Source organism: Camelus ferus, chromosome 6 (assembly GCF_009834535.1).
Source record: "Camelus ferus isolate YT-003-E chromosome 6, BCGSAC_Cfer_1.0, whole genome shotgun sequence".
In the NCBI taxonomy this organism is placed as follows: Eukaryota; Metazoa; Chordata; class Mammalia; order Artiodactyla; family Camelidae; genus Camelus; species Camelus ferus.
The window spans coordinates 81,599,204-81,621,047 of NC_045701.1; the positions used below are offsets into that span (position 1 = coordinate 81,599,204).

Consider the following 21,844-nt stretch of genomic DNA (forward strand, 5'->3'; position numbering starts at 1 on the left):
CCTCTTGTTCAGAAATGTTCATTTTCTGACTGCTTCTCAGGTTTTGTTTGTCTTCCTTTCTGTACTGTCCAGAGCACTGAAGCTTATTCTTAAGATCAATCTCAAATCTTCCCCTTTGAAACTTTTGGTGGCTCAGCAGACATGACTATTTGTCCTTCCTGTTTCCACAGCACTTTTTGCCTGGTCCTTTTACATCTTTCTTATTGGTTCTTTGGGCGTCCCTTTGCCTCAGTAAATGGTGAGCTGCCTGAGAGCGGGTGTCAGATCTTACTCATCTTTATCCTGAGCATCTAACCCTGCGCACAGCATATGGTCAAGGACCAGTATGTATTTGAATCAGAGCCCCTTGCAAAGCTCTTCTTCCAAATAGGCTGTATCCACACCTAGTAGGACGAGAGTATGCCAAGCAAGTTTGTCTTCTCACTCCTGTTCCCCAGCCCTCCTGGCTCCTCAGCCTCAAACCACTGCTGCTAGTTTCTTGGGTTTAATAGCTTTAACCCCATCAGCACTTTCAACCCCAGGTAACCTCAGGTGGGAATGTTACCCAACCAGCCAACATTACTATCGAGGAAGAAGCACTAAGGTAGAGTCCGAAGATCTGTGTCCTCATCTGGGGTTGCCACTTACCAGCCTCGCCGCTTAAATTTTAGGAAGTTTATTTCTAATCTGGGCCTTTATCTCACTCGTGGAGTGCTCTGAGAAGATGGTAGGAAATAAATGTGGCCGTCACCTATTAAACTGTGTGACGTGTCACATGTTAGTCGACCGCTTGGTTTCTAGTGGCTGCTGACAACCACATGTTATTATTAAACTCACATTCATTAGCCCTCTTAGAGGTTCAAGAAAGCCGCTTATCGAGATCTTATCTGTTTTGTTTTTATAACGTGGGTGTGTAATATGTGACTTGAAGACTTCCCTTGGACAGAGCCTTTTCTGAACTCAATGTGGTTAAAATTTGATTGCAATCACTCTGTGTAATCAAGACAAGCGTATTCAGCCAGAAAACGATGTTCAAAGAAACTTAAAACCAGCACTTTTAGCTTGAACTTATTAGAATGTTATATTAGCCTACTTTTGTCTAGTTGATTCTATAGAAAGCTATTTATAGCTTTTGATCCTACTGTGAAATCATCCTGTGTTTGATGGGCAGCCTGTTATGGAAATTATTGGAACACGATGACAGGTACAGTGTTTCAGTTTTACCACAGGACCGAGCAGGCGAGAAGATGAGCTTGAAGCAGCAGCCTTGGCTGAGGAGATGGTGCCTCCAAGTAATTGGCAGACCCAGTGAGAACAATTATGAAAGCTGTGCATTGTGGGTGGGCAGGAAGCGATGGCTCTTCACGTTGCCTAGCGACTGACAGGCATTGCAGGGTAGTCGGCATGAGGAGAAATGTTGATGCTGCCACTTTGAGGGAAAACAAGACAAGTGCTTTGACTGCAAAAGCACTGCGGCTTTTTGAGGAAACATAAAGGCCGATCTCCCCTCCTCTGCTTTTTAACATAGCTGTGCGGTACTTCTGTTATGTCTGTCCCTTTGATTCGGAAACAAATAGACTTTCTCCTCCTTTGTCTGAGTTTTTTGGTAAAAATCAAGTTGGATCACATGAAAAGATATTTGTAGATGTCATCGGGTAGACTTGGTTGCCTGGCCCTGCCGCTCCAGGTACTCTGGGATGACTCAGTACTCCTCATACACTTTGTCGCAGATAATGGTCATCAGCCCTAGAGTCCGCAGAGGACTTTCTTCATCTGTTAGAGATGATTCAGGGTCCCTCACTTTCTTGCATTCTGGTTCAGGGAGACCAAGGCCAGAGCATGCCCCCTTTCCATGCTTGTGGAAGCAAGTCTCTTGACACTTTACCCTGATGGGAGGAAGCTGGAGGCCCCCTGGCTTAGGGCCTCTGGACCCTTCACACACTAGCATCGCCAGACACGAGATGTGCCTGGGGCCTGAGGGGGGAGGTATCTGGGAGTCCCTCACCAGGACCTGGCCTCCAGAGAAGACACCTCACAAAGTAGGGCAGAGACGTGTGTAGTGCGTGTGATACGCTGGCTCATTTCATCCTCCCAGTTAGGAGCTCCGTACTATTATCCCAAGTTTAGAGAGATGAAAACTAAAACATAGAGACCCGAAGTAACCTGCCCTGGGTAGCCCAGTTGGCAGAGTGGTAGAGCTGGGATTCAAACCCAGAGAGCTGAGCGTGAATATTTCTTGCCTGTGTGCCAGGCGCTGCTCTAGGCATTGGTTCTGGATGGTGAGCAGGACAGGCATGGCCCCTGCCCACTAGGAACTTGTCTTATAGTTCGTGTAGCCCTGTTGCCTTCTGCTTTGGGATCAGCCCTGCTGGGTGAGGCTCGGGGGAGAACACACAGCTCAGAAGCTCACAGCAGCCTCAGTTTCCTAAGGAGCAACTTGGCAGACCTGCCTCCCCTCAGCTAACATCTTCCAGCGCTGCTGAGCCAGGCCTTTCCCCGCCTCCTTTCTCCCTGCCCGTTACCCAGACGCCCCGACCCCCTGCCAACTGCTTTGCCATAGCCTTGTCCACCAGTCGTGTTTCAGCTTTTGCCATAGCTGTCATTTGTGGCCCCTGCTGAGCGAGCTCACAGTGTGGTGTGACTGGCCACGAGTGGCCCAGTGCTGCTTTTTCCTTGCCTGTGTGTGTCCTCCCTCTGTTAGTCCATGCGGCATCCATTCTGGGCCAGCGGACGGGTGGGGCTTGTGGCGCCGGAACGACGGCCAGAGGGCTTGAGACTTTTCAGGTAGGGATCGCTGAGTGTTTTTGAACAAGGGCGTGAGATGATCAACAGTGTTCTGTTAAGGTTACTGATTATGTCTGTTGTTGTTCAAAGCTTTATAACAGAATGCAGGGTTTTTATGATAATACCACCACATGCTCTCTGAAGTCTAAGTGGAGCAGGTATTTTGTGAATTTAGAAACGGATGCAGAGCTGAGGCTGCTCATCGAGAAATAGTTGAACTGGAATTTGAACAGATCTTTCTTCCAAGTCATGTACTCTTTCTGGAATTGGTTAACGAGATAGAATAGAGGAAATAAAGCGTGGAGGCAGAAAAACTCCTGAGAGACGTGCGAAGTTCCAGACACAGGACTGTAGAGGTGGCCACAGAATGGAGAAGCAGAGGGGCGTTCACAGAGACCTTCTTACAGAAGAATGCAGAGGGCGAAGGATGCAGGAGCAGAGCGATGAGAGCAGGGCGGGGCTAATCGGGTTACCTGCAAGGTTGGGAACGGAACTTCCAGGGAGAGTCACAGACACCTGCAAACTTCCATCAGACTTCCGTGGAGCTGGTCACTCACCCCAAGGAGGCTGCCCTCAGGCTGTCTTGGAAGGTCTTAGTGGAAACGCCCGTTTGCTCTGCAGCATCAATACCTGGTCCTACTGGCCGTGAGGCTCCTGAAAGTCAAGAACAGTTCTCAGAGGCTGCACCACTGTGGGACCCAGGGAACCAAAGGCGAGGTTCTTGCCTTCACAGACTTCGTTGGAGGATCAGGGGAGCAGCCTTCTTCAGAAGCCTTTCAAGGTCTCTTACATAAATTGACCAGACACTGGCTGTTCATCAGACCTTTTGGTGTCACCTCGATATTAAACAGTCCACTGCCCACAGCCACACCCTTGCGTCTCAGCAGCTCCTTCCCCTCTTCAGTCTGTTTCCCCAAGTGGGAACCCAGGGCTGGGCTACATCAGTGGTTTCGTGCCATGTTCCTTGGAGCCCTCAGGGTTCTGGAAACCCCTTTCAGAGCCCATTGTCCTGCTTTAAATGTCTCCTTTGAACAAAGGACTTTCCTGATTAAAAAAAAAAAAGTTTAAAAACATTACAATAGATAATCTCCCAGAGCCTATTCTAACAAAATTTCATAGATCTCTTAGAAGTATTAATACTTTCCAAATGTTACCTTTATGCCTTGCAATTTCCTAAGCACTTTGACCTAGATTATTTTATTCATTCCTCATTGTAACCCACTGAAGTGAACAGATGGTGTTAAGCCCACATTGTAGACAAATTGGTGCCCAGAGGATGTACCCCCAAGGTAGCATCTGACCAAAACACAGATCTTGCAAATCTGTTGCTCTTTTCAAGTCCCTATTCTGCCTTTCCACCGTAGGAGGTGGACCACAATAATAGAACGTTTCAGTAGAAAAATGAAACAGTAAACAGTTATAGCTTATCACATGGGTTACTATCAGATACATACTGGAATTCTTTGATACAGTGTTCTGAATACCAATTTTGACCTAAACTTCATAAAGCAACTTCTGATCCTGCTTGACAGTATTTTTTGGTTGTTTTGAATTCTGGATGCTGATGTGATGACTTCTAAAACCCGTGTCCTTCAATTTGTGGGCTCAAAGGTAGATGGATCCTTTTAAAGACTAGGTCAGCTGCTGGACTGGACTGTGGCATGGAGTGAAAGCTAGTCTTCCAATGTCAGATAGAAAGGGGTTCATGATATGCCTGTGACCAAGGGACAAAGTGAGGTTGAAAATGGATTTCTCAGAGTCTACTTGGTGATCTGTCAGAATTGTTACTTGCAAAAGGCTACATGCTAGTATTGTATCTCTTACAGTGCTCTGCTCTTGCTTATCTGTGGGAAAACATGGGCCATAATCTTTATTTGTCTCTTCCTGCTGGCATTTCTTTGTTAATACACACGTATCTATAAATCACAATACCAGCCCTCAAAACACAGCTGATGTGAAATGTCCCCTTTGGTACTTAATCCCACAAGATTGTTGGACATCTGCAGAATCGGTTTAATTTTAACCATGCTTTTAAGTTCCTGGCACTTTTTCACTCATAACTATATTGAAAAGTGGGGGACATCTATCTGCATCAAGGGGACCAAAATCCTTTTGACATCCTTTACAAAACAAAATAGAAGCTCACCATATCTCTGCCTCAGGGGCGTGTAGCATTTAAGATTGTTAAATCAGTGAAGCAATCTGATGAGTAATTTTTGGACTATAACCTTCTAGAATTAGGAGACCTGAATAGACCTGCCTTCTGGATAATTCCATTGCTTGATGGGTCACACCAGAGAGAAGGACTGGAGTCATCCCCTCATAAATTTAGCCCAGTATTGATGATAGTGATAGGTCGTATCTGTTAAGCATCATGTATGTGCCTGGGGCTTTGCACACCTTACCTGATGTAATCTGCACATCACCTTTATGAGGCAAGTGCATTAGCATACTTTACAGGCATGGATCTTGAAGATCAGCAGTGTTAGCTCTGATTGTGATTGAAATATGTGCGAGCTCAGATTCAGCTCTTACCCACTACCCTCTGATGCTTCCCATGCTTAATTGTCAACAATTAGACTCTTTCTCTGGATTTTATGGCTTGAAAGTTTTTAATTCCTTAGCCACAATGAACAAAATAGTCTTGACGAATTATATCTTCTAAGCCTTTGTTTATTAATCTCTTTTCTTGAATTAATGAGATGTTTCTTGCCTGTCTAGCATCTGCAGGATTCAGTGTTGGGAGACATCTGTGGGCTGGAATAGCCACAAACAGCTTGTTGAAAGAGCCGGAGTTTGTGGAGGAGGAAAGGGCTCAGATACCTACTGGAGTGGGAGGGGTAGAAGGCATCGTGGACAAGGAAATAATGTTTGCAAAGATGTGGAGGCGGTCAGTAAGTCAACTCAGTCAAGGGTGGAGGAATCATGAAAAGGCATAATGCGAAGTAAGATTGAGAAGCATGAATTTGGTCAGACTGTGGAGGTTCCTGCATGTCCAGGCTGTGCATTTGCTCTATGCACGCTTCAGGAGAAAGGACTCGTTGATACTTAGAGAGCCACTGGAGGAAGATGTAGAATGAGAGACCAGAGTTTAGGGTGGGAAAGGCTGAACGAGGGAAATCTTATTGAAAGTAAAAGGATAGTACAAGGGTGAAAAGGCTTTTGATGACGGGCTGTACCTTGTGGATGGAGCCAACAATCCAAAATGCCTATGAATTCTGAGCTGGACTGAGACTGTGGACAGAAGGGAATTTAGAAGAAAGCTGGTTTTCAGAGGGGGAGGAATGCTGATAGTTTTTGGTTCTTGGAGTGTTGGGTTTGGTGTGACAATGTGACATCCCAGCGGAGAAATCCAGCTTGTGGTTGGAGGTACCTGTTTGGAAATTGGATGAGAGATCAAAGCTGGACAAGTCTGAGAGTCATCTTGTTAAAGTAATGGTTGCAGCTGGTGAGCAGAAAAGTCCCCAAGGAAAAGAAGACAGTGGATGAGCCAAGGGCAGGGCGCACATTTGGAGGGTACCGCGTGGAAGGGGCAGCAAACATGAGAGAAGCTGAGGCAGGGAGCCGGGAGAGAATAGAGTAGTCAAGCGGAGAGAAAGCCAAGGAAGAGAGAGGCGGTGGTGGAGAAACCACATCACTGCAGCAGGGAGTTCTGCCACCCGGGGCTGGGTCACTCTCTGTTATGGGGGCTGTCCTGGGCATTGGGTGTTTAGCAGTGTCCCTAGCCTCTGGAAAAGTGTCCCCAGACATTGCTAAACATCCCCAAGGGGTAAAGTTGCCCCCAGTTGAGAACCACTGGTCCAGAAGAATAAGAAATATTTTTAAAACGCTGGGTTTTAATGTTGCTTGAGTGGAAGGCGGACAATAGAAAGTTGAAGTGGGAGAAGGGGAAGCTGTCCATACCATGGTTTTAGCCCAGCAAGACCCGTTCCAGATGCTAATCTCCAGAAGCATAAAAACAAAGATCTATGTTATTTTGATCCATTAAGTTTGTGGCAGTTTGTTAGAGCAGCAATAAGAAACTAATGCACACTGCTTATCAATAAAAAAATACAAATAGCATATTTTAAAAATGGATAATTGGCAGAATTAAGAAACAGATGTTGAGAATTATGGTTAAAAATACTGAACACCACTAGTAATCAGAGAAATCAAATTTAAATGAGATACATTGTGCCTATTAGATTAGCAAACATTTTCATGGATACTAGCCACTGAGTGTTCTCAAGGATCCAAGAAAAGAGCCTCTTACAAGGGTGGGTGATGTCTAAGATAGTCTAAATAGTAAAGATGTTTTAGAGGGAGATGTGACAGAATCCATGTAAATTAAAGATTATATCCTTGCATATACGTGTATACAACATGAATCCTCTGCAGGGAGAATATCTTTCCATATTCCTCATGAAAATATTTTTCAGTACAAAAAGGAACAGCCCAAGGGCAATGCAGGAAAACCTACAGCAAATGCAGAGTAGATGGTGACTCAGCGTCAGTGCATGCGTGTGTGTGTGTGTGTGTGTGTGTGTGTGTGTGTGTGAGAGAGAGAGAGTGCGGGAGAGAGACAGGCATGTGGCTGGGGAGTTTAAGGGCAGGGTGACAGTGGCATGAGCTCGAGTTAGTCATTATCCCTCCTCGTCATCCCAGCTGCTCAGTCTACATCCTCTCTCACCTCCGCTGTCAACATTCTGTTTATTGCATCTGTTTGTGAGACCATCTGCTCTCCCACCCCCGTCCTCTAGGACATGTGGTTAAAATCTCAGTCTGTTAGGCATCTCTGCATTCTGGGCGGCCACTGCCTAGATCAAGTGCCAATGATGGAGGGAAATGTACCAGCGGACACACTTCCCAAAGCAGCAGGCATCCTCGGGGATTCACACACCTTCCAACAGAATCTTGAAAGTAAACTCCATCAGCCACCCTGGTGCTCAGGCCAGGGTTGGCGGTGGCAGGTGATGCTACTGCTGTCACCACGTTCTAGGCTTTTAGGTGCACGGAGCAGGGCTGGCCCAGAAGTCACCTTCGTTGCTCCCTTCTCCTTCCTTGTGTGGCTGTTACCCCAATACGTTAGAGTGGATTTTATCTTTGTGGTTGGCTTTCGAAGGTCGAGGGCTTGATCTAGTTAGATGTGAGGGTGGGCGTCTCTGGTCATTGTAGACTGTCATCCGAGAAGGGATTTTTCGCCTCATCAGCTGAAACCCCTCATCATAGAGACAGGAAGCTAAGGCTTGGGAGGAAGAGGAGTGCCTTTGGGTGTGGCTGGGGCAAAATCCTCTCTCCTGAGTTGGGGTCCAGGGATCTGTTCTCCACATTGACCTTCCTTTCTTCTTCATGTCCCTTACATGGCATTCCTGTACTTTGCTAAGCTTTCTTTTAGGAGTTCTCTGTTAAACATTTTATGTATTATTGTATTATTTTATTTTGGCAGGGGTGAATAATTAAGTTTATTTATTCTTAGAGGAGGGACTGGGGAATTGAACTACCACTTGAGCTATACCCTCCCACTCTGTTAAACATTATTAGTTTATATTTACTCTGAAAGCTTTAAACAGTCAGACAAAATTCCCATATTGTGGGCTGAGATTAGATCTCTGATTACACCCATGCTCCCTAAGCTGAGGCAGAGAATCGACCACACCTGAGCTCCTTTTCCACAAGGGGCCCACAAACTACCCAGCCAAATAACTGACTGTTGGTCAGCTTAGCTGGGGATTTGGGAAAAAAACACCCTACCCTGTGCTGGCTTTGTAATGCGTCAGTTTACCTGGGCTGAACCACACTTTGCAGAATCCCTTTACTTGTATGTTTCCAGTTAGGATGGGCCCCAAAGGAGACTCTCGTGGGGATTTCAAGGGTGGATATGAAGCCGCAGTGTTGTTATAGCCCATAGGTCGTCGCTTTGGGCTGGCTCACCTTGTCAGCAGCTGACCCTGCATCTGCTCCATCCTCCCCTGGGTCCCCCTGCAGCTTCTCTGACCCTGGGTCTCCCCAGGTGTGTGTGTTTAGCTGTGTGGCAAAGGGCCTGTACCCATGGCTTCAGCTCATTGCCTGGGGCTCTAGCTTGTTGCTCTCCTCCACTGTGTATTCTCCCTCCCTGGCTTCTCCCTGCCCTACAGACTTCAAGCTCCAGCATCAGGGCAGAGACAGCTGCATTACAGACACTGCTTTGCCAGCTCCCACAGTTACTTACCTGACGTCAAATTCCTGTAAATTATATGTATTGTATATTTTATATACACACACATGCTCACACCTGAAGTGGTTCTGTTTCTCTGGTTGAACCATAACTAACACACCTCCATCCTCCAGAATCCACTGTCTTACTCACCATTACTTTCTTAGTGGCTTGGGTGGAGTGTCTGGTGGACAGTACCACTTTGGACCTCCAGAATCCTACCCTCCAGACTTCTCCAACTTCCAAGGGTTCTACACCCCAGGGACCACAAAGTAAATTCAAACCCCAACCCTCTTTAGTGATGAAGCACATCCAATACCCAGCAACAACAACAACAACAGAAGGAAAGCCCAGCACTGGGGGAGAAGCAGCTCAGGGCAGCAGGAGACGCAAGGGAAGTGGAAGAATGGGCAGAGAGGCCAGCACAGTGCACCTGACCTTGAGGAGCGGCAGTGGCCGCAGCAGGAAGCCAGGACAGGCAGTGGACGTAGGTCCTGGATGGAGAAGACGAGAACTTAGAACTTCAGCGTTTCAGGAGCAGAAGAGCTTGCTGTAAGCAGCCCTGTGGTGTCATTGTGCCTCTGCTGACACCAGCAGGTGCCCATCCACACACAGCGGGCAGTTGGAGTCTAGAAATATATACCCCACCTCCTGGCTGCCCTGGGTACCAGTGATCCAAAGGGTCCTCAGAGTGTAAAGAATTATTCAAGGAATATAGAGTTATCACTTAGATAGCTTGCAAGAGACTTCTAGTCTCTCATTATTAAAGATAGAGTTTAAGGTTCCAGATGCTTAGAATTCTGGTAGAAGCCAGATATGAAGGAGAGGCTGGAGGAAACCATCTGAAGGTGTCCTCGTGGTCTGCGTGATCTTTCCCTTGGAATAAGCCCTGAGATCTTGGGCGATTGAGGAAAACGTGACTAGGGAGGGAAGAATAAGAACAAGCCTTCCAGAAAGCACCTCTGGCCTGTGACGTTAGGCCGACAAGCTGAGGGAGTTAACCAGAAAGGCGATGATAATCTAGAGAGCTGGAAAAATAGTCCTAGGAAGATTGTTTCCACCCCACGCCCACTGGTTGGTTTTGCCACTGACCCTGTGTCTCTGCCCAGGAGGGCACTTTATTTTACTCACAGGCGAGAAAAATAGAAGCAGGCTATCATCTTGGACTTTTAAGAAAACATTCTTTTCTAGAGTCGTAATATCACTTTATGGTCAACTTCCCACTTCCTTTGCATCTTACATCTCAGCGGCACAGCACAGATTGTGATGTTTGTGATTGTGGCCCGTGGGCATCCCTGTCCTCAGTGTGGTCCGTTTAGGAAGGCAGGGAGGTCTGTAAACACACTCTACTTTTTGGAGTTACTGCTTAAGAGCCTCCTTGGCTCTGATTTCTATATTCCTCCTTGTCTGTTTCCATAGAACCCTGAACAGAGATTGTTCTTGTCACCTTATTGATACCTTTCTCCTAGACTCTGACTCCCCAGACAGCAGTTCCAGCCCTTGGTTCAGGAGAATACTTGATACTCCAGTGAATGAATCTTTAAATTCCGTTATCTACGAAGTCAGGCTTTTAAGCGGCTGAATAGCTGAGGTTTTACTCTCCATTCTAAAAATGAAATAGAATTTGGGTGAGCCTAATTGAAAACAACGTTTCCAGTGGGTTTGTGTTAATTACTTGGTGGATGAGAGCGCTCAGCTTGATGTGCTGCAGGAGGGAGTTGCTGAAGTCGAGGCCTCAGAGCTTTTTCATCTCGGCTCCTGCGCATCCTGCTTCCATCCTGGTGCCTCCCAGCCCATCAAGGTCGAGCCTCCTTCCTCCCGCTGCATCGTGTGATTTTTTTTAGCCATGTCCACATCTCTTTGCCCGCATAAAACGTGATTCTAAAGGCACACTCTTTCTGGATACAAATGTGCCCTTGAAGCTGTTTTCTTTTGATAATAGAAATTAGCACTCCCTGGCCAAAAACAGAGGCAGAAAAGGGAATGTGAAGCTTAAGATACCACTCTGTAAGATGATACTGACATAGTTTTTTTTTAAATTAGAGTTGATCTATAATATTATTAGTTTCAGGTGCACAACATAGCAATTCAGTATTTTTATAGATTATATTCCATTTATAGTTATTACAAAATATTGGCTATGTTCCCTGTGTTGTACAATATATCTTTGTAGCTTATTTATTTTATACGTAATAGTTAGTTCCTCTTAATCCCCTACGCCTGTCTTGCGCCTCCCCTTCCCTCTCCTCACTGATAACCACTAGTTTGTTCTCTGTATCTGTGAGTCTGCTTCTGTTTTTAGATTCCATGTATAAGTGATAACATACAGTATTTTTCTGTCTGACTTCATAAGCAACCAGGTCCATCCAGGTTGTTGCAGAGGGCAAATTCTCATTCTTTTTTATGGCTGATAATATATATATATGCGCATATATATATATATATATATGCGCATATATACACACACACACCCCACATCTTCCTTATCCATTCATCTGTTGATGGACGCTTAGGTTACTTCCATGTCCTGGTTATTATAAATAATGCTACTATGACATTGGGGTACATGTATCTTTTCAAGGTAGTGTTTTCATTTTCTTAGGATATATACCGAGGAGTGGAATTGCCGGATCATATGGTAGTTCTATTTTTAATTTTTTGAGGACCCTCCATACTGTTTTCCACAGTGGCTGCACCAGTTTAGATTCCCGCCAACAATGTACTAGGGTCCCCTTTTCTCCACATCCTCACCAAAGTTTGTTGTTTGTAGCCTTCTTGACCGTGGCCGTCGACAGGTGTGAAGTGATAGCTCATTGTGATTCTGACTTGCAGTGCTACTTCCATATGCAACAAAACCGGACATCCTCGCGGGAGCTACAAAAGTTGTAAAAAAGAAAAAGGGTTTTGGACAGAGAAGAAAAAAAAATCTGAGGAAGGATAATTATTTTCACAGGTGCCCTCAGGGGAAAACGCAGATGAGAGTGAGGCTGTAGCTCTAATTAGCAGTTGGATAAATGTTGAGGATTATAGCACAGCAGGGTTTACATTCCATTTCTGGAAGCACAGCTCTGTGAGAACCTGAACGCACTGGCTGAGGCTCTCGCGGCTGCAGAAGTGTGACCCGCGCTGAAATGTTCCCGAGTCAACCCATTCCTTGTCCCTGTCTCCACAGCGCCAACCTGTCCAAGGCCGCCTGGGGAGCATTGGAGAAGAACGGCGCCCAGCTGATGATCCGCTCCTACGAGCTTGGGGTCCTCTTCCTCCCATCAGCGTTTGTAAGTGCCCTCTTCAATCTGCCAGATTGGTCACCAGGGAAATGGAATGGGTGTGTGTGTTCCCTTCCTTCAGTCTCCATGACCTGCCCGGGGTCTAACCTGGGGCCCCTGCTTCAGCCACGGCCCCAGCCGGGGAGTTCATTCAACATTCGCTCTTCTGGGAGCACAGGATCGCTGCTCTCATGAGGTGTACCCGGTTAGTGATGGAAGATACTGATTTGGGTGATGTTAAGAGCAATGTTTAAATAAGATTGGGAAGCAGGATGTGAAGATTTGCTACAAGGTGGTAAGTGACAAGTCACCAAAGGAATGACTCAGCCAAATGCCCGACATTTTAGGCCTGGGGGACTGGAGACCGCCCTCTGAGGGCCGTGGAGGGAGGCTGAGGATTCGCGGTCAGTAGAGAAGCTGGGGGGAAAATGGCCTGACCACAAGCCCAGGGAGGCAGGGGAGCTCACAGCACCTGCTGGAGAGGAGTTCAGGGGGTCGCAAAGGGCACGTGTTATCAGACTCACAGGTAAGCCCCCAGAAGGCACCGCAGTGGAAGCCGTGTGTCTCTGTCAAGGTGTCCAGCACAGCCAGCTTGACTCCTGGCTTTAGAACAGCGTGCAGTTTCTGCAGCTGAACACCCAAAGGGGCTAGTTTTCATGTAGGGACTGGGTTGTAAAAGCTGTATATTTCAGTAAACACTAGAACCCCTCTTGGCCCAAAGCCATTCCCTCTCTCAGCAGCACACAGGCCCCTGGCCTCCGTCTCACCGCCACCCTTGCTCTGGGCTCAGGCTGGTCAGTGGATGCTGTCAGCTGCCCACACGATGTGATGCGCAATGCTTTTTTCTTTTCCCTTCTTTGCCACTTGCTATAGTTGGGTTTGTAGTTAAACACACACATGATGCAGCCCCATGGTAAACCACTGGGGCTGGACCAGAAGGTTTAGCTAGGGGAATGCCATGGGCTTGTCCTGAGACTCAAGTCCGGGACCTGTGACGTGTGGGTGTGGTCTCAGGGCGAGCGCCCCGCCCCGCCCCGCCCTACAGTCTCCTCCTCCCTGTTCCTTCTCTCACGTGCTCTGGGGAGGAGCTGCTTTCTCCCTTTCTCTCTCCTCCCCTGGCCGTCATCACCTCCCCTTTTCTCCTTCTCAGAGGGTTTCACCGCAGAACTGTCCTGGGGCCTCTCCTGAGGGCAGAACATAAGATTCTAGCACTTTTTGTTTCTTTCCTGCGCAAACAGCAGACCCTAATGCTGCTCACAGCTGAAGATCGCCACCTCCGCAGCCCCGCCAGTGGATGGTTTCCATAGACAGGAATGTGACTTCCCTAAGGTTCCACCCGGGAGTGGGGTCCGGCCCTCAGACCTCTGTCTCACTGATCCTCCTGTGATCATTCAGCTGTATCCTAGGAAAGCAGTAAATTCACAACACTAGGTATTAATACTCAGTCCTTTGGTGTGATTATAGTGGCTGTAGCTTTGAACTGAGGCTAGAATTATCTCCCAGAATAACTTAAATAGTGGAATAAGTTCTGTGTCACTCTTGTTAGGCTTTTGGTGTCAGCATTTGCAAAATTCTAGTCATTTCTAACTGTTCTGACCTGATCCCTCATCATGAAAATGATAATAGAAGAGTATACTGCACTTCCAGGACCTTTGCACTCTTAAGCTGCTAATTTTCTGCCTCCAAAATGTTTCCAACTGTACATTGCAGGGGAGGCTAATAGAGGAAGAATGGATGTAATCATTTAGAATCCCCAAATTGATTCTTTGCTAGACTCCTATTTCTATACTTTTGAAACAAGAAAGAACTCCACTCTAGTGCATTCTAGGTAAAATAGAGATTTAGTTATTTTTAGAGACCAACAGACAAGAATATGAAAAATGGGCTCCACCCTCCTGTGCTGTGCCAGCAGATTCAAGGGGATGCCCCGCGGGGTGACTGTGTAATTGACATTTTAAGGCAGCGGGTTCTCCATCAGTCGATTCCTTGGCATGTCTCAGCACACAGATCCTGGAACAGTGACTTAGGGCCGGCGTCCTCTATAGCACCAAAAGGACCCACAAACTGCCACTGTCCTGTCATCAGACATTTTCCCATTTGGGCAGATGGTCATATCCTTCAGTGAATCATAAATGACTTGGCAAAGTGCTGAAATTAAGCGTTTGGACAGTACACTATTATCTGACCTTGCCTCCCAAGGAGCCAAGAGTCAAACTGAGCAAGAAGGTCATAGAAGTGAAACAGGCACCTTGTTTGAGAGACCTACCAGGTGCAAGCTGGGTGCCAAGATCTGTGAGGAGGGTACCTGGCCTGAGTGAGCAGAACTCAGAGGGCTCAAAGTGGGTATTCGTGCAAACGTGGGTCTGCCCTCCATGCCTCTGTCCTTCCCAACCCCGTCCCCTGATAGGGGCCTGATTCCGGAAAGAGGGGCGATTGTTGTGAGCTCGGAAGCCACCCAAGAGGTCAGTGCTTACTGCCAGGGGTTTCACCATAAGCGGGTTGATGAGTGTTTTATCTGGAGAAAGCAGTTCAAGGGGATTTTGTAACACAGGAGGCTTTGTCCTAAAGCTAGTATGTATCATCTGTGTCACCTACTTTTACGAGGAGCTTCTGGAAAAGTAGTAGACCTTTGTTAGGCCCTCACGGAATTGACGTTTATGGTTTTAACTTTGAGGGCAACCTGAAGATCTGTGCCAGGAGGTAATTTGTCGTCTTGCCGAGGTTAGAGGACCACAGAATGAGACACTTGGCCTGTGAAGGAGGGGCTGCCCAGCAGAGCCCCTCTGTGGTTCCCTCTTCAGTGCGCCCGGGCTCGTAACTGGACGTGCCGGCTGCCTGGGACGACCTCTTGTGCGGGCGGCCCACGGGCACCTCGGGCCCCCTCATTGGCAATCCCTGGGACAGGAGGAGGGGGGGTGGGGTCTTGTCCTCAGGAAGCTCACGAGTAAGTTAAGGAAACAGACTCGAGTTGTTACAGTGTGTGATGAGAGCTGGGGTGTGGGGCATTCAAAACATAAAGATTCTCAGAAGAGGGAGCGTGCAGTCTGCCCGGGGGACTTGGGGAAGGCTTCTTCATTGAGATGACTGGCCTGGGTCTTGAAAAATGAGTCTGAGCTCAACCAGCCATCAGGGGAGTAAGGCTTCCAGCCAGAGGGCACCGTGCATGTTGTATTTGAGAAACAGCGAACAGTACCATGTGCCTGGAAGGGGCTGGCAGGTGGACCTGGGCCACAGGGTCAGAGTCCTGTTTTTTAAGCAAGGCTGGTGGTCTCATCAGGACAATTTTCAGAGGATTTGAATCTTATGAAACATACCTCCAATTATGATTTTAGTGTACTTTATATTCTTCAAGAGTACGTGAGGATAAGGGCCTTGCAGATATCATCAAAATCATCATCACTTACAACATACAATTATGAAATTCTGATTATTAATGAACTACTCTTAGCATTCACCCCACTGTCCTAGTTCAAGGTGTAGGAAGTCACCCCCAACTCCTCCTTCTCCCCCACATCTGTTTAATCACCAAGCCTTGTCATTCTTGACTTCTGAATATTGCTTGGTAGTCTGTCACTTCTGGCCATCCCTGCTGCCACTGTCTAGGGCATGTCAAGCCCTGCTCCAGTGGCCTCCCAGCCCGCTTCGTAGGCCACCTCCCAGCTGCTCAGTGCCAGCTGCTGGAATGTGTGTAGACCACAAATCGGGCTGCCCATCCGCTTCAAGTCCTGTCAGACAGAAGCCAGGCTCTTGAGCGTGACTTGCTTCTCCCTTCCTGCCCTGCCTCCTGGCTACTCGGGCCTGCCCTCCTCCCTCTCACCCCTGGCCTTTTGTGGTCCAGCCGCCCAGAGCGACTGCCACCCATTCTGAGCCAGGCCCCCCTGTGTTAGTCAGGGTTCTGTGGAGAAACAGAACCAACAGAATATAGAGATATATGTGTAGAAAGAGACTTACTTTGAGGAATTGGCTCACAGTTTTGGAGCCCAAGGAGTCCCAATCTCTACCATTTATGAAGGCCGGTGGTGTAGTTCCAGTCCGAGTCTGAAGACCCGAGAACCAGAGAGCCCAGGCTTTCCGTCCCAGCACAGCAGCCCTTCCTCAACCTTTCCTTCTTCTCGGGCCCCCTGCTGACTGATGGTGCCCACCCACACTGAGGGTGGAGGGATCATCCTTACTCAGGCCACTGACTCAGGCATCAATCTCATGCAGAGACCCAGAGTGATGTTTAACCAGTTATCTGGGTATCCCACGGCCCAGGCAAGTTCCCGCATTAAGTTAACCACCACACTCCCTTCTCACCAGCCTCGACCTGTATTAGGAATGACACCCTGAGGCCCCCAACCCCACCTGTGCTCATGTCTCCACTCCAGGTGCCCCTCCTCTGCACCCTACGGCCTTCGAGAACCTGGAGCTCTTCATGTGCCCCGGGTATTGTAATCTCTGACTCATGTGTCTCCTTGACTCTGCCGGGGCTGCTCTCATGCAGGGCCTGGCCCACAGGAGGCTCCCAGTAAAACATCTGGTAGTTGATGCTGCTCCCTTAAAGCTCCTAGGGTGCACTCTGCCCTTCCTGTGGGGAGAGCAGTTGTGCAAACAGTGGCCGTGGAGATGACGTGGATTTAGTCCAGGGGGTGTGGGATGTAGCAGGTGATTAAATAGGTTTGTTAATCTCATCAAAAGCAATTTGCAGTATGGAGTAGCTCACCTGTAGCTGTTTTGTTGAAATTAAAACACGTACACACACAAACTCTCTCACTGGAGTCTATTGCATTATTTACAAATGCCAATCCATGTGTATTCACTTAATGTCTTAATATTTTCCTTATTGGCCATAATCTCAAAATGGTCACTGACATTAATGCAGTTTGTTGTAAAATGAGGCCTGGTATGATTTTTTTCTTTAGGTTTCTCTCTCTGGTATCATCAAGATACACCTTTTGATATGTGTGGTTACACGTTGGCCAAAGATTTACTTAAAACCCAGTTTTGCAGTCATTCTTCTGTCTGGACATCTTCCAGAATCCAGATTCTTGAGATCAGCCCACCTTTGTGACTCTCGGGCAGAACTCAGTGTCCGAAACGCCCACGTTTCTGAGTTATCAGCAGCCAGAGTTGCTCCTTTTGTCCTTCCCCAGTGGGCCATCCCAGTCTCTGTGTTCCTGAACTCTGACTTGAGGCCAGCATTACACACAGTCAAGTTTTGTGCCCAGAACAGCATAGCCTTAAATGCTGCAGAGGTGGTCAGCGGTCAGTGACCCAGAAGGAACCTGGCCTCGCTCTCCTTTCCCCCAGCCGTCATCAGGACCTGTCACTCAGGAACCAGCGGCCGTGGGAAGTGACACTCTGGCTTAAAAACTGCAATGGATGGAGCTCCTGCATTTCCCCTTCTTAATAATGATGCCATTTGTAACTTCTGGGATTGATCTGGAAGCTGATAAATCCCTGTTAACCAATTACTGATTTGATCTCAATTTTTTCTGTTCTTTTTAAATGAATGAATCAGTAAACACTGTGTCAGGATCAACCTACCTTGCCGTAAACTTGGAGTCAGTAGCTCTTCCTGTGATTAGGAACACTTTCGGGAGCTTTGGGGATTAATGTCGAGATGCATTGGACTGTGTAGCCAACACTTGGCTGTTGTGGCTACACAGTAGGTGCTTAATAAATGTTCATTTTAATTGAAGACTTAATTCTTTTGATGTCTAACATCAAATTCTGAATTTTATAATTTTTTTTGAGTTATCCCCTTAATGTATGTGTATTTAACTTTTAGATTAGATTAATTAATTTAGGTTCAGAAAAATCTCCATGTAGGGAAGATCGTCTAATGATTTCAAACACCAGCAGCTGTATCCCAAACCCTAAAGCATCTGTGAGTGGTTTAGAGAGATCAAGTTTTGTTTCTTTGAACTTGCATGTTGGTGTTTATTGAGCACATACTTTGTCAGGTGCTCTAGAACTCCTCCTACCTCTGGGAATAATGCACAAACTGTCTCAGAATCATAGACCAACGTCCTGATCTCCTTCCCCAGGTGAGGGCAGCCGGAGCACCCCCACACTTGTCCTCTGTCTGAGAGCCGTCTCAGCCCACGCTGAGCCCTGGTTCACTTGCTCCTGGGATGGTGGGTTCTCTTTCTTGTGATTGGAGTCAAAACTGCTTCAACCAAATCCCCAAGGACTTTCATTCTTCAGGTCTCGACTTTCTCTCTTCTCTGTTCTGGTTAAACCTTTTTGTCCTTCTGTTGCCAGAAATGGCAGTATTATAACTGTGACTCTGACTTGTAGAACTCATAAAATTTACAAGAGCCACCACCTGCAGCCTCCCCCATCCTCCCCACACTAGCTCTGACCACCTGCCTTGGCCCCGCCCGTGGGACGGGGGCTCCCAGGGTTTCCCAGGAGGTCGCTGCTGGACAACACTGTTTCAAGTGGTGTTTCTTTGTAACCTCTCTTGTTCTCCCACTCAGCTAATAAAGCCACGGCCTGGCATTCCAGTCCTGCCTCTCACCCACCCACATCCAGTTGTCACCTCCTATCCTGTCTGCCCGGCCGCTGCAGGTCACTGTCTCTCCCTGCCTGGCCTCACTGATCCTGTGTCTCCCTGCTTGGCTCCCACCATCCTTCTGAATCTATGTCTCTGCCCACCTGTCAGGATCTGCATTTCTCTGCCTTTAAATCTTCAGTGGCTCCCTTTGGCCCACGAGATGATGTCCAGTGAGTGTCCTTTGTGTGACATCCAGGTCCACAGTGAGCTGAAGCAGCCTGCCTCCCAGCTCCGGCCCCCTCTTCCCGCCCTGGCGCATGCGGGTGAGGCAGGCGGGCTGAGCAGCAGCTGCCGTTCACTGGTTGTGTGGTCTTGTGCCCCTGCTCTTTGCTCAGACAGAAGCTCAGAAATAACTCAGAAAGAGGAGAGACAGGATATAGAAGGACACACGGAGAGGTTCCAAGGACCGAGAAAGAGAACTTCCCAGAGCAGAGTGTGAAAACTCAGGGACCTCAGCTCCGTAGGAACCAAAATGACAGAGGATGGAGCTGGTTGTGATTGTTTATGGGCTGTTAGACTTGGGCCTGTTAACTTTACTTTGTTGGCCTCCTTTTTCTCAGCTGTGAAATGGGGACAGGATAGGATCATTTGAGAATTAAGGGTGGTTACCTGTGAGGTGTTTGCAGCAGCGCCCGGGACCAAGCAAGCGCTGAGCCCAGGCTGCGGTTCGGTGACAGCAGCAGCCCGCCAACAAGCCACCGAAGAAGGTGGAAGGTGGAGCCTGCGTTGCAGGTAAACCACAGCTGTGGTGTCCCCCGTGATGCTGCACTGTTACTTCTGAAGTGCACTCCTGCCCACTCACACAGTCAGCCCTTCGCTGCTCAAAAACCCATCCCCCTCGACTCTGCTTGGTTTACCCTCCTCCGCGAAGCTTTTCACAAGCCCCTACCTGGAAACACTTGCGGGTGATGATACACTGCCTTCAGGAAGGAGAAGGGAGCCAAAACTCACTTCCTTGTTGGTCAGTCCATCTTTGACTAAATGTACTCCTTCTAGAAGGGTCATCTGCCATTACAGTTTATTTTAAATCGAAATATAGTCAATTTACAATGTTGTGTTAATTTCTGGTGTACAGCATAGTGATTCAGTTATGCATATATATATTCTTTTTCATGTTCTGGTTTTCATTATAGGCCATTACAAGGTATTGAATATAGTTCTCTGTGCTGTACAGTAGGGCCTTGTTGTTTATGTTTTATTATAGTAGTTAGTATCTGCAAATCCCAAACTCCTAAATTACCCCTGCCCACCCTGTTTTCCCACTGTTAACCACAAGTTTGTTTTCTGTGTCTTTGAGTCTGTCGTCTGTCTCTCTTTTGTAAATAAGTTCCTTTATCTTTTTTTTTTTTTTTTTTAGATTCCACATATAAGTGGTATCATATGTTTTTCTTTCTCTTTCTGGCTTACTTCACTTAGTATGACAATCTCCAGCTCCATCCATGTTGCTGCAAATGGCATTATTTTATTCTCTATGCCATTGCTGTTTTACCCAGGAAAATTTGATACCTTGTCTAGGGTTTTACTGCCTGAGGATGCTACTCAGATAGATGCAGCTAAAAAATGAATTACATCTCTAACTGAAATTTGAGCATGCTTCTTGTTCTCTGTGATTGAGCTAAGCTGCTAAAGCTGATCCGTCACAGTGAGAACCAGCTCTTTCCGTCCCAAAGCTGATGAAGGGAAAAGCCATAATTTCTCATGTGTGATTCATGTCCACCCTCTACCTGGTGTTTTATAAATGTATTGTCTTAACTGTCTTTTAAGTGTCCGTGCCTGGGAGGGTGCCTTCCTCTGTTTTGTAGAATGCCAAGTGATACCACTGTGATATATAAATGATGATAATTAGAAGACAGCCTCAAATTATTTGACATCCAGATTGAAGGGGAAAGTGGTACTTTTTTTATATATAAAATACCCTAGAATTTGGTTTAGAAATGGCATTCAAGAAAAAAAGCATATTGCTTCCTGCCAGACATGGATGGCTCAAAGCTGCTTGTGTGGGAAGTCAGATAATACAGATGGTGTCATGGGGCAACAGATCTGGTCTAGCCTTCAGCACTTACCCCCCGCTGTGTGCATTAGGAAATAAGACGGGCAAGCCAGGGGCTAAAGAAGAGGGAAGTCATTTTTACCTGAAACTCCACAAAGTATTTGATTATTAAAGTGGCATCTTTTTAAAAATGTCAAGAACCAAGGTTTCCAGAGTTCGGCTCATCCCAGCCTGGTCTGCCTTAATGTTGCCTCCGTAGTTCTCAAGGAATCCTTCCTCTGTCTTGGCTCCTGGTGAGTGAATTTGAGACCATTTTGTTTGCTTAGTAGAAGGAATATGGGACCCCAAATCAGAACAGTGGGGTTCAGTTTCTGACCTGGCCACATAATAGCTATGCGGCTTCGGGCAACTAACCTCCAAACTTGTTTCCTCCTCTGTACAGTAGGAGCAATTATATCATAGAGAACACAATATGCTTAGATTATACTAGGTCACATCCACTTGCCAGTCTTTGTTCTGAATAATTTAACCTCGCCATAGCCATTTAATAGATATGGAAACCCAGGCCGAGAAAGGTTAAGTAACTTGCCCAGAGTCACACAGCAAATAAGTGATATACAAAAGTTGAAAGATTATCGAGATTATCCTCAGATCCAGAATGCACTGAAGATAAGACACGAGGAGGGACAGCAGTGCTGACTGTCCAGGAGGTGGCCTAGCAGCCCTCCGATGAGGGGGAGGGCTACGGGGGAGGGAGGGCTGCAGAGCCTGTTCTCCGAGCCCGTGGTCTCCCTGCTCCCTTCCTCCTCTGCCCTGCCCCCAAATGTCCCTGAGTTTTATTATGTTTTCCCTCAGTCCCTTTCAGATCCACTTTTTGTTGGTTTCTCATCCGAGTTCACCTCACTTCCATCTCGGCCTTTGTCGTGCTGATGCTCACACTGGCATCCCCAGTACCACCTCTAGTCTGTCTCTCGTTCCTGTTGCAATAGCCTTTGGTCTTCTGGCAACTCCTGGGCTGGTCTGTCCTCCAGCCCATGCCAGTCTGCCTGTACCATGGAGCATCTCTGTGCAAAAACCTTCTGCAACTCCTCGCTATGTATCAAAGTAAGGCC

The 21,844-nt window shown here is 47.3% G+C and overlaps 1 protein-coding gene across 3 annotated transcripts in view; it reads left to right on the top strand.

The window, feature by feature from the left end:
* Positions 1–21,844, top strand: part of TDP1 (tyrosyl-DNA phosphodiesterase 1) — a 69,722-nt gene that overhangs the window by 38,092 nt on the left and 9,786 nt on the right. For all 3 annotated transcript variants that reach the window (XM_032482492.1, XM_014566128.2, XM_006192844.3), the window contains exon 16: positions 12,108–12,210. In XM_032482492.1, the coding sequence (XP_032338383.1) occupies positions 12,108–12,210 (103 nt within the window). The remainder of the gene's footprint in view (positions 1–12,107; positions 12,211–21,844) is intronic.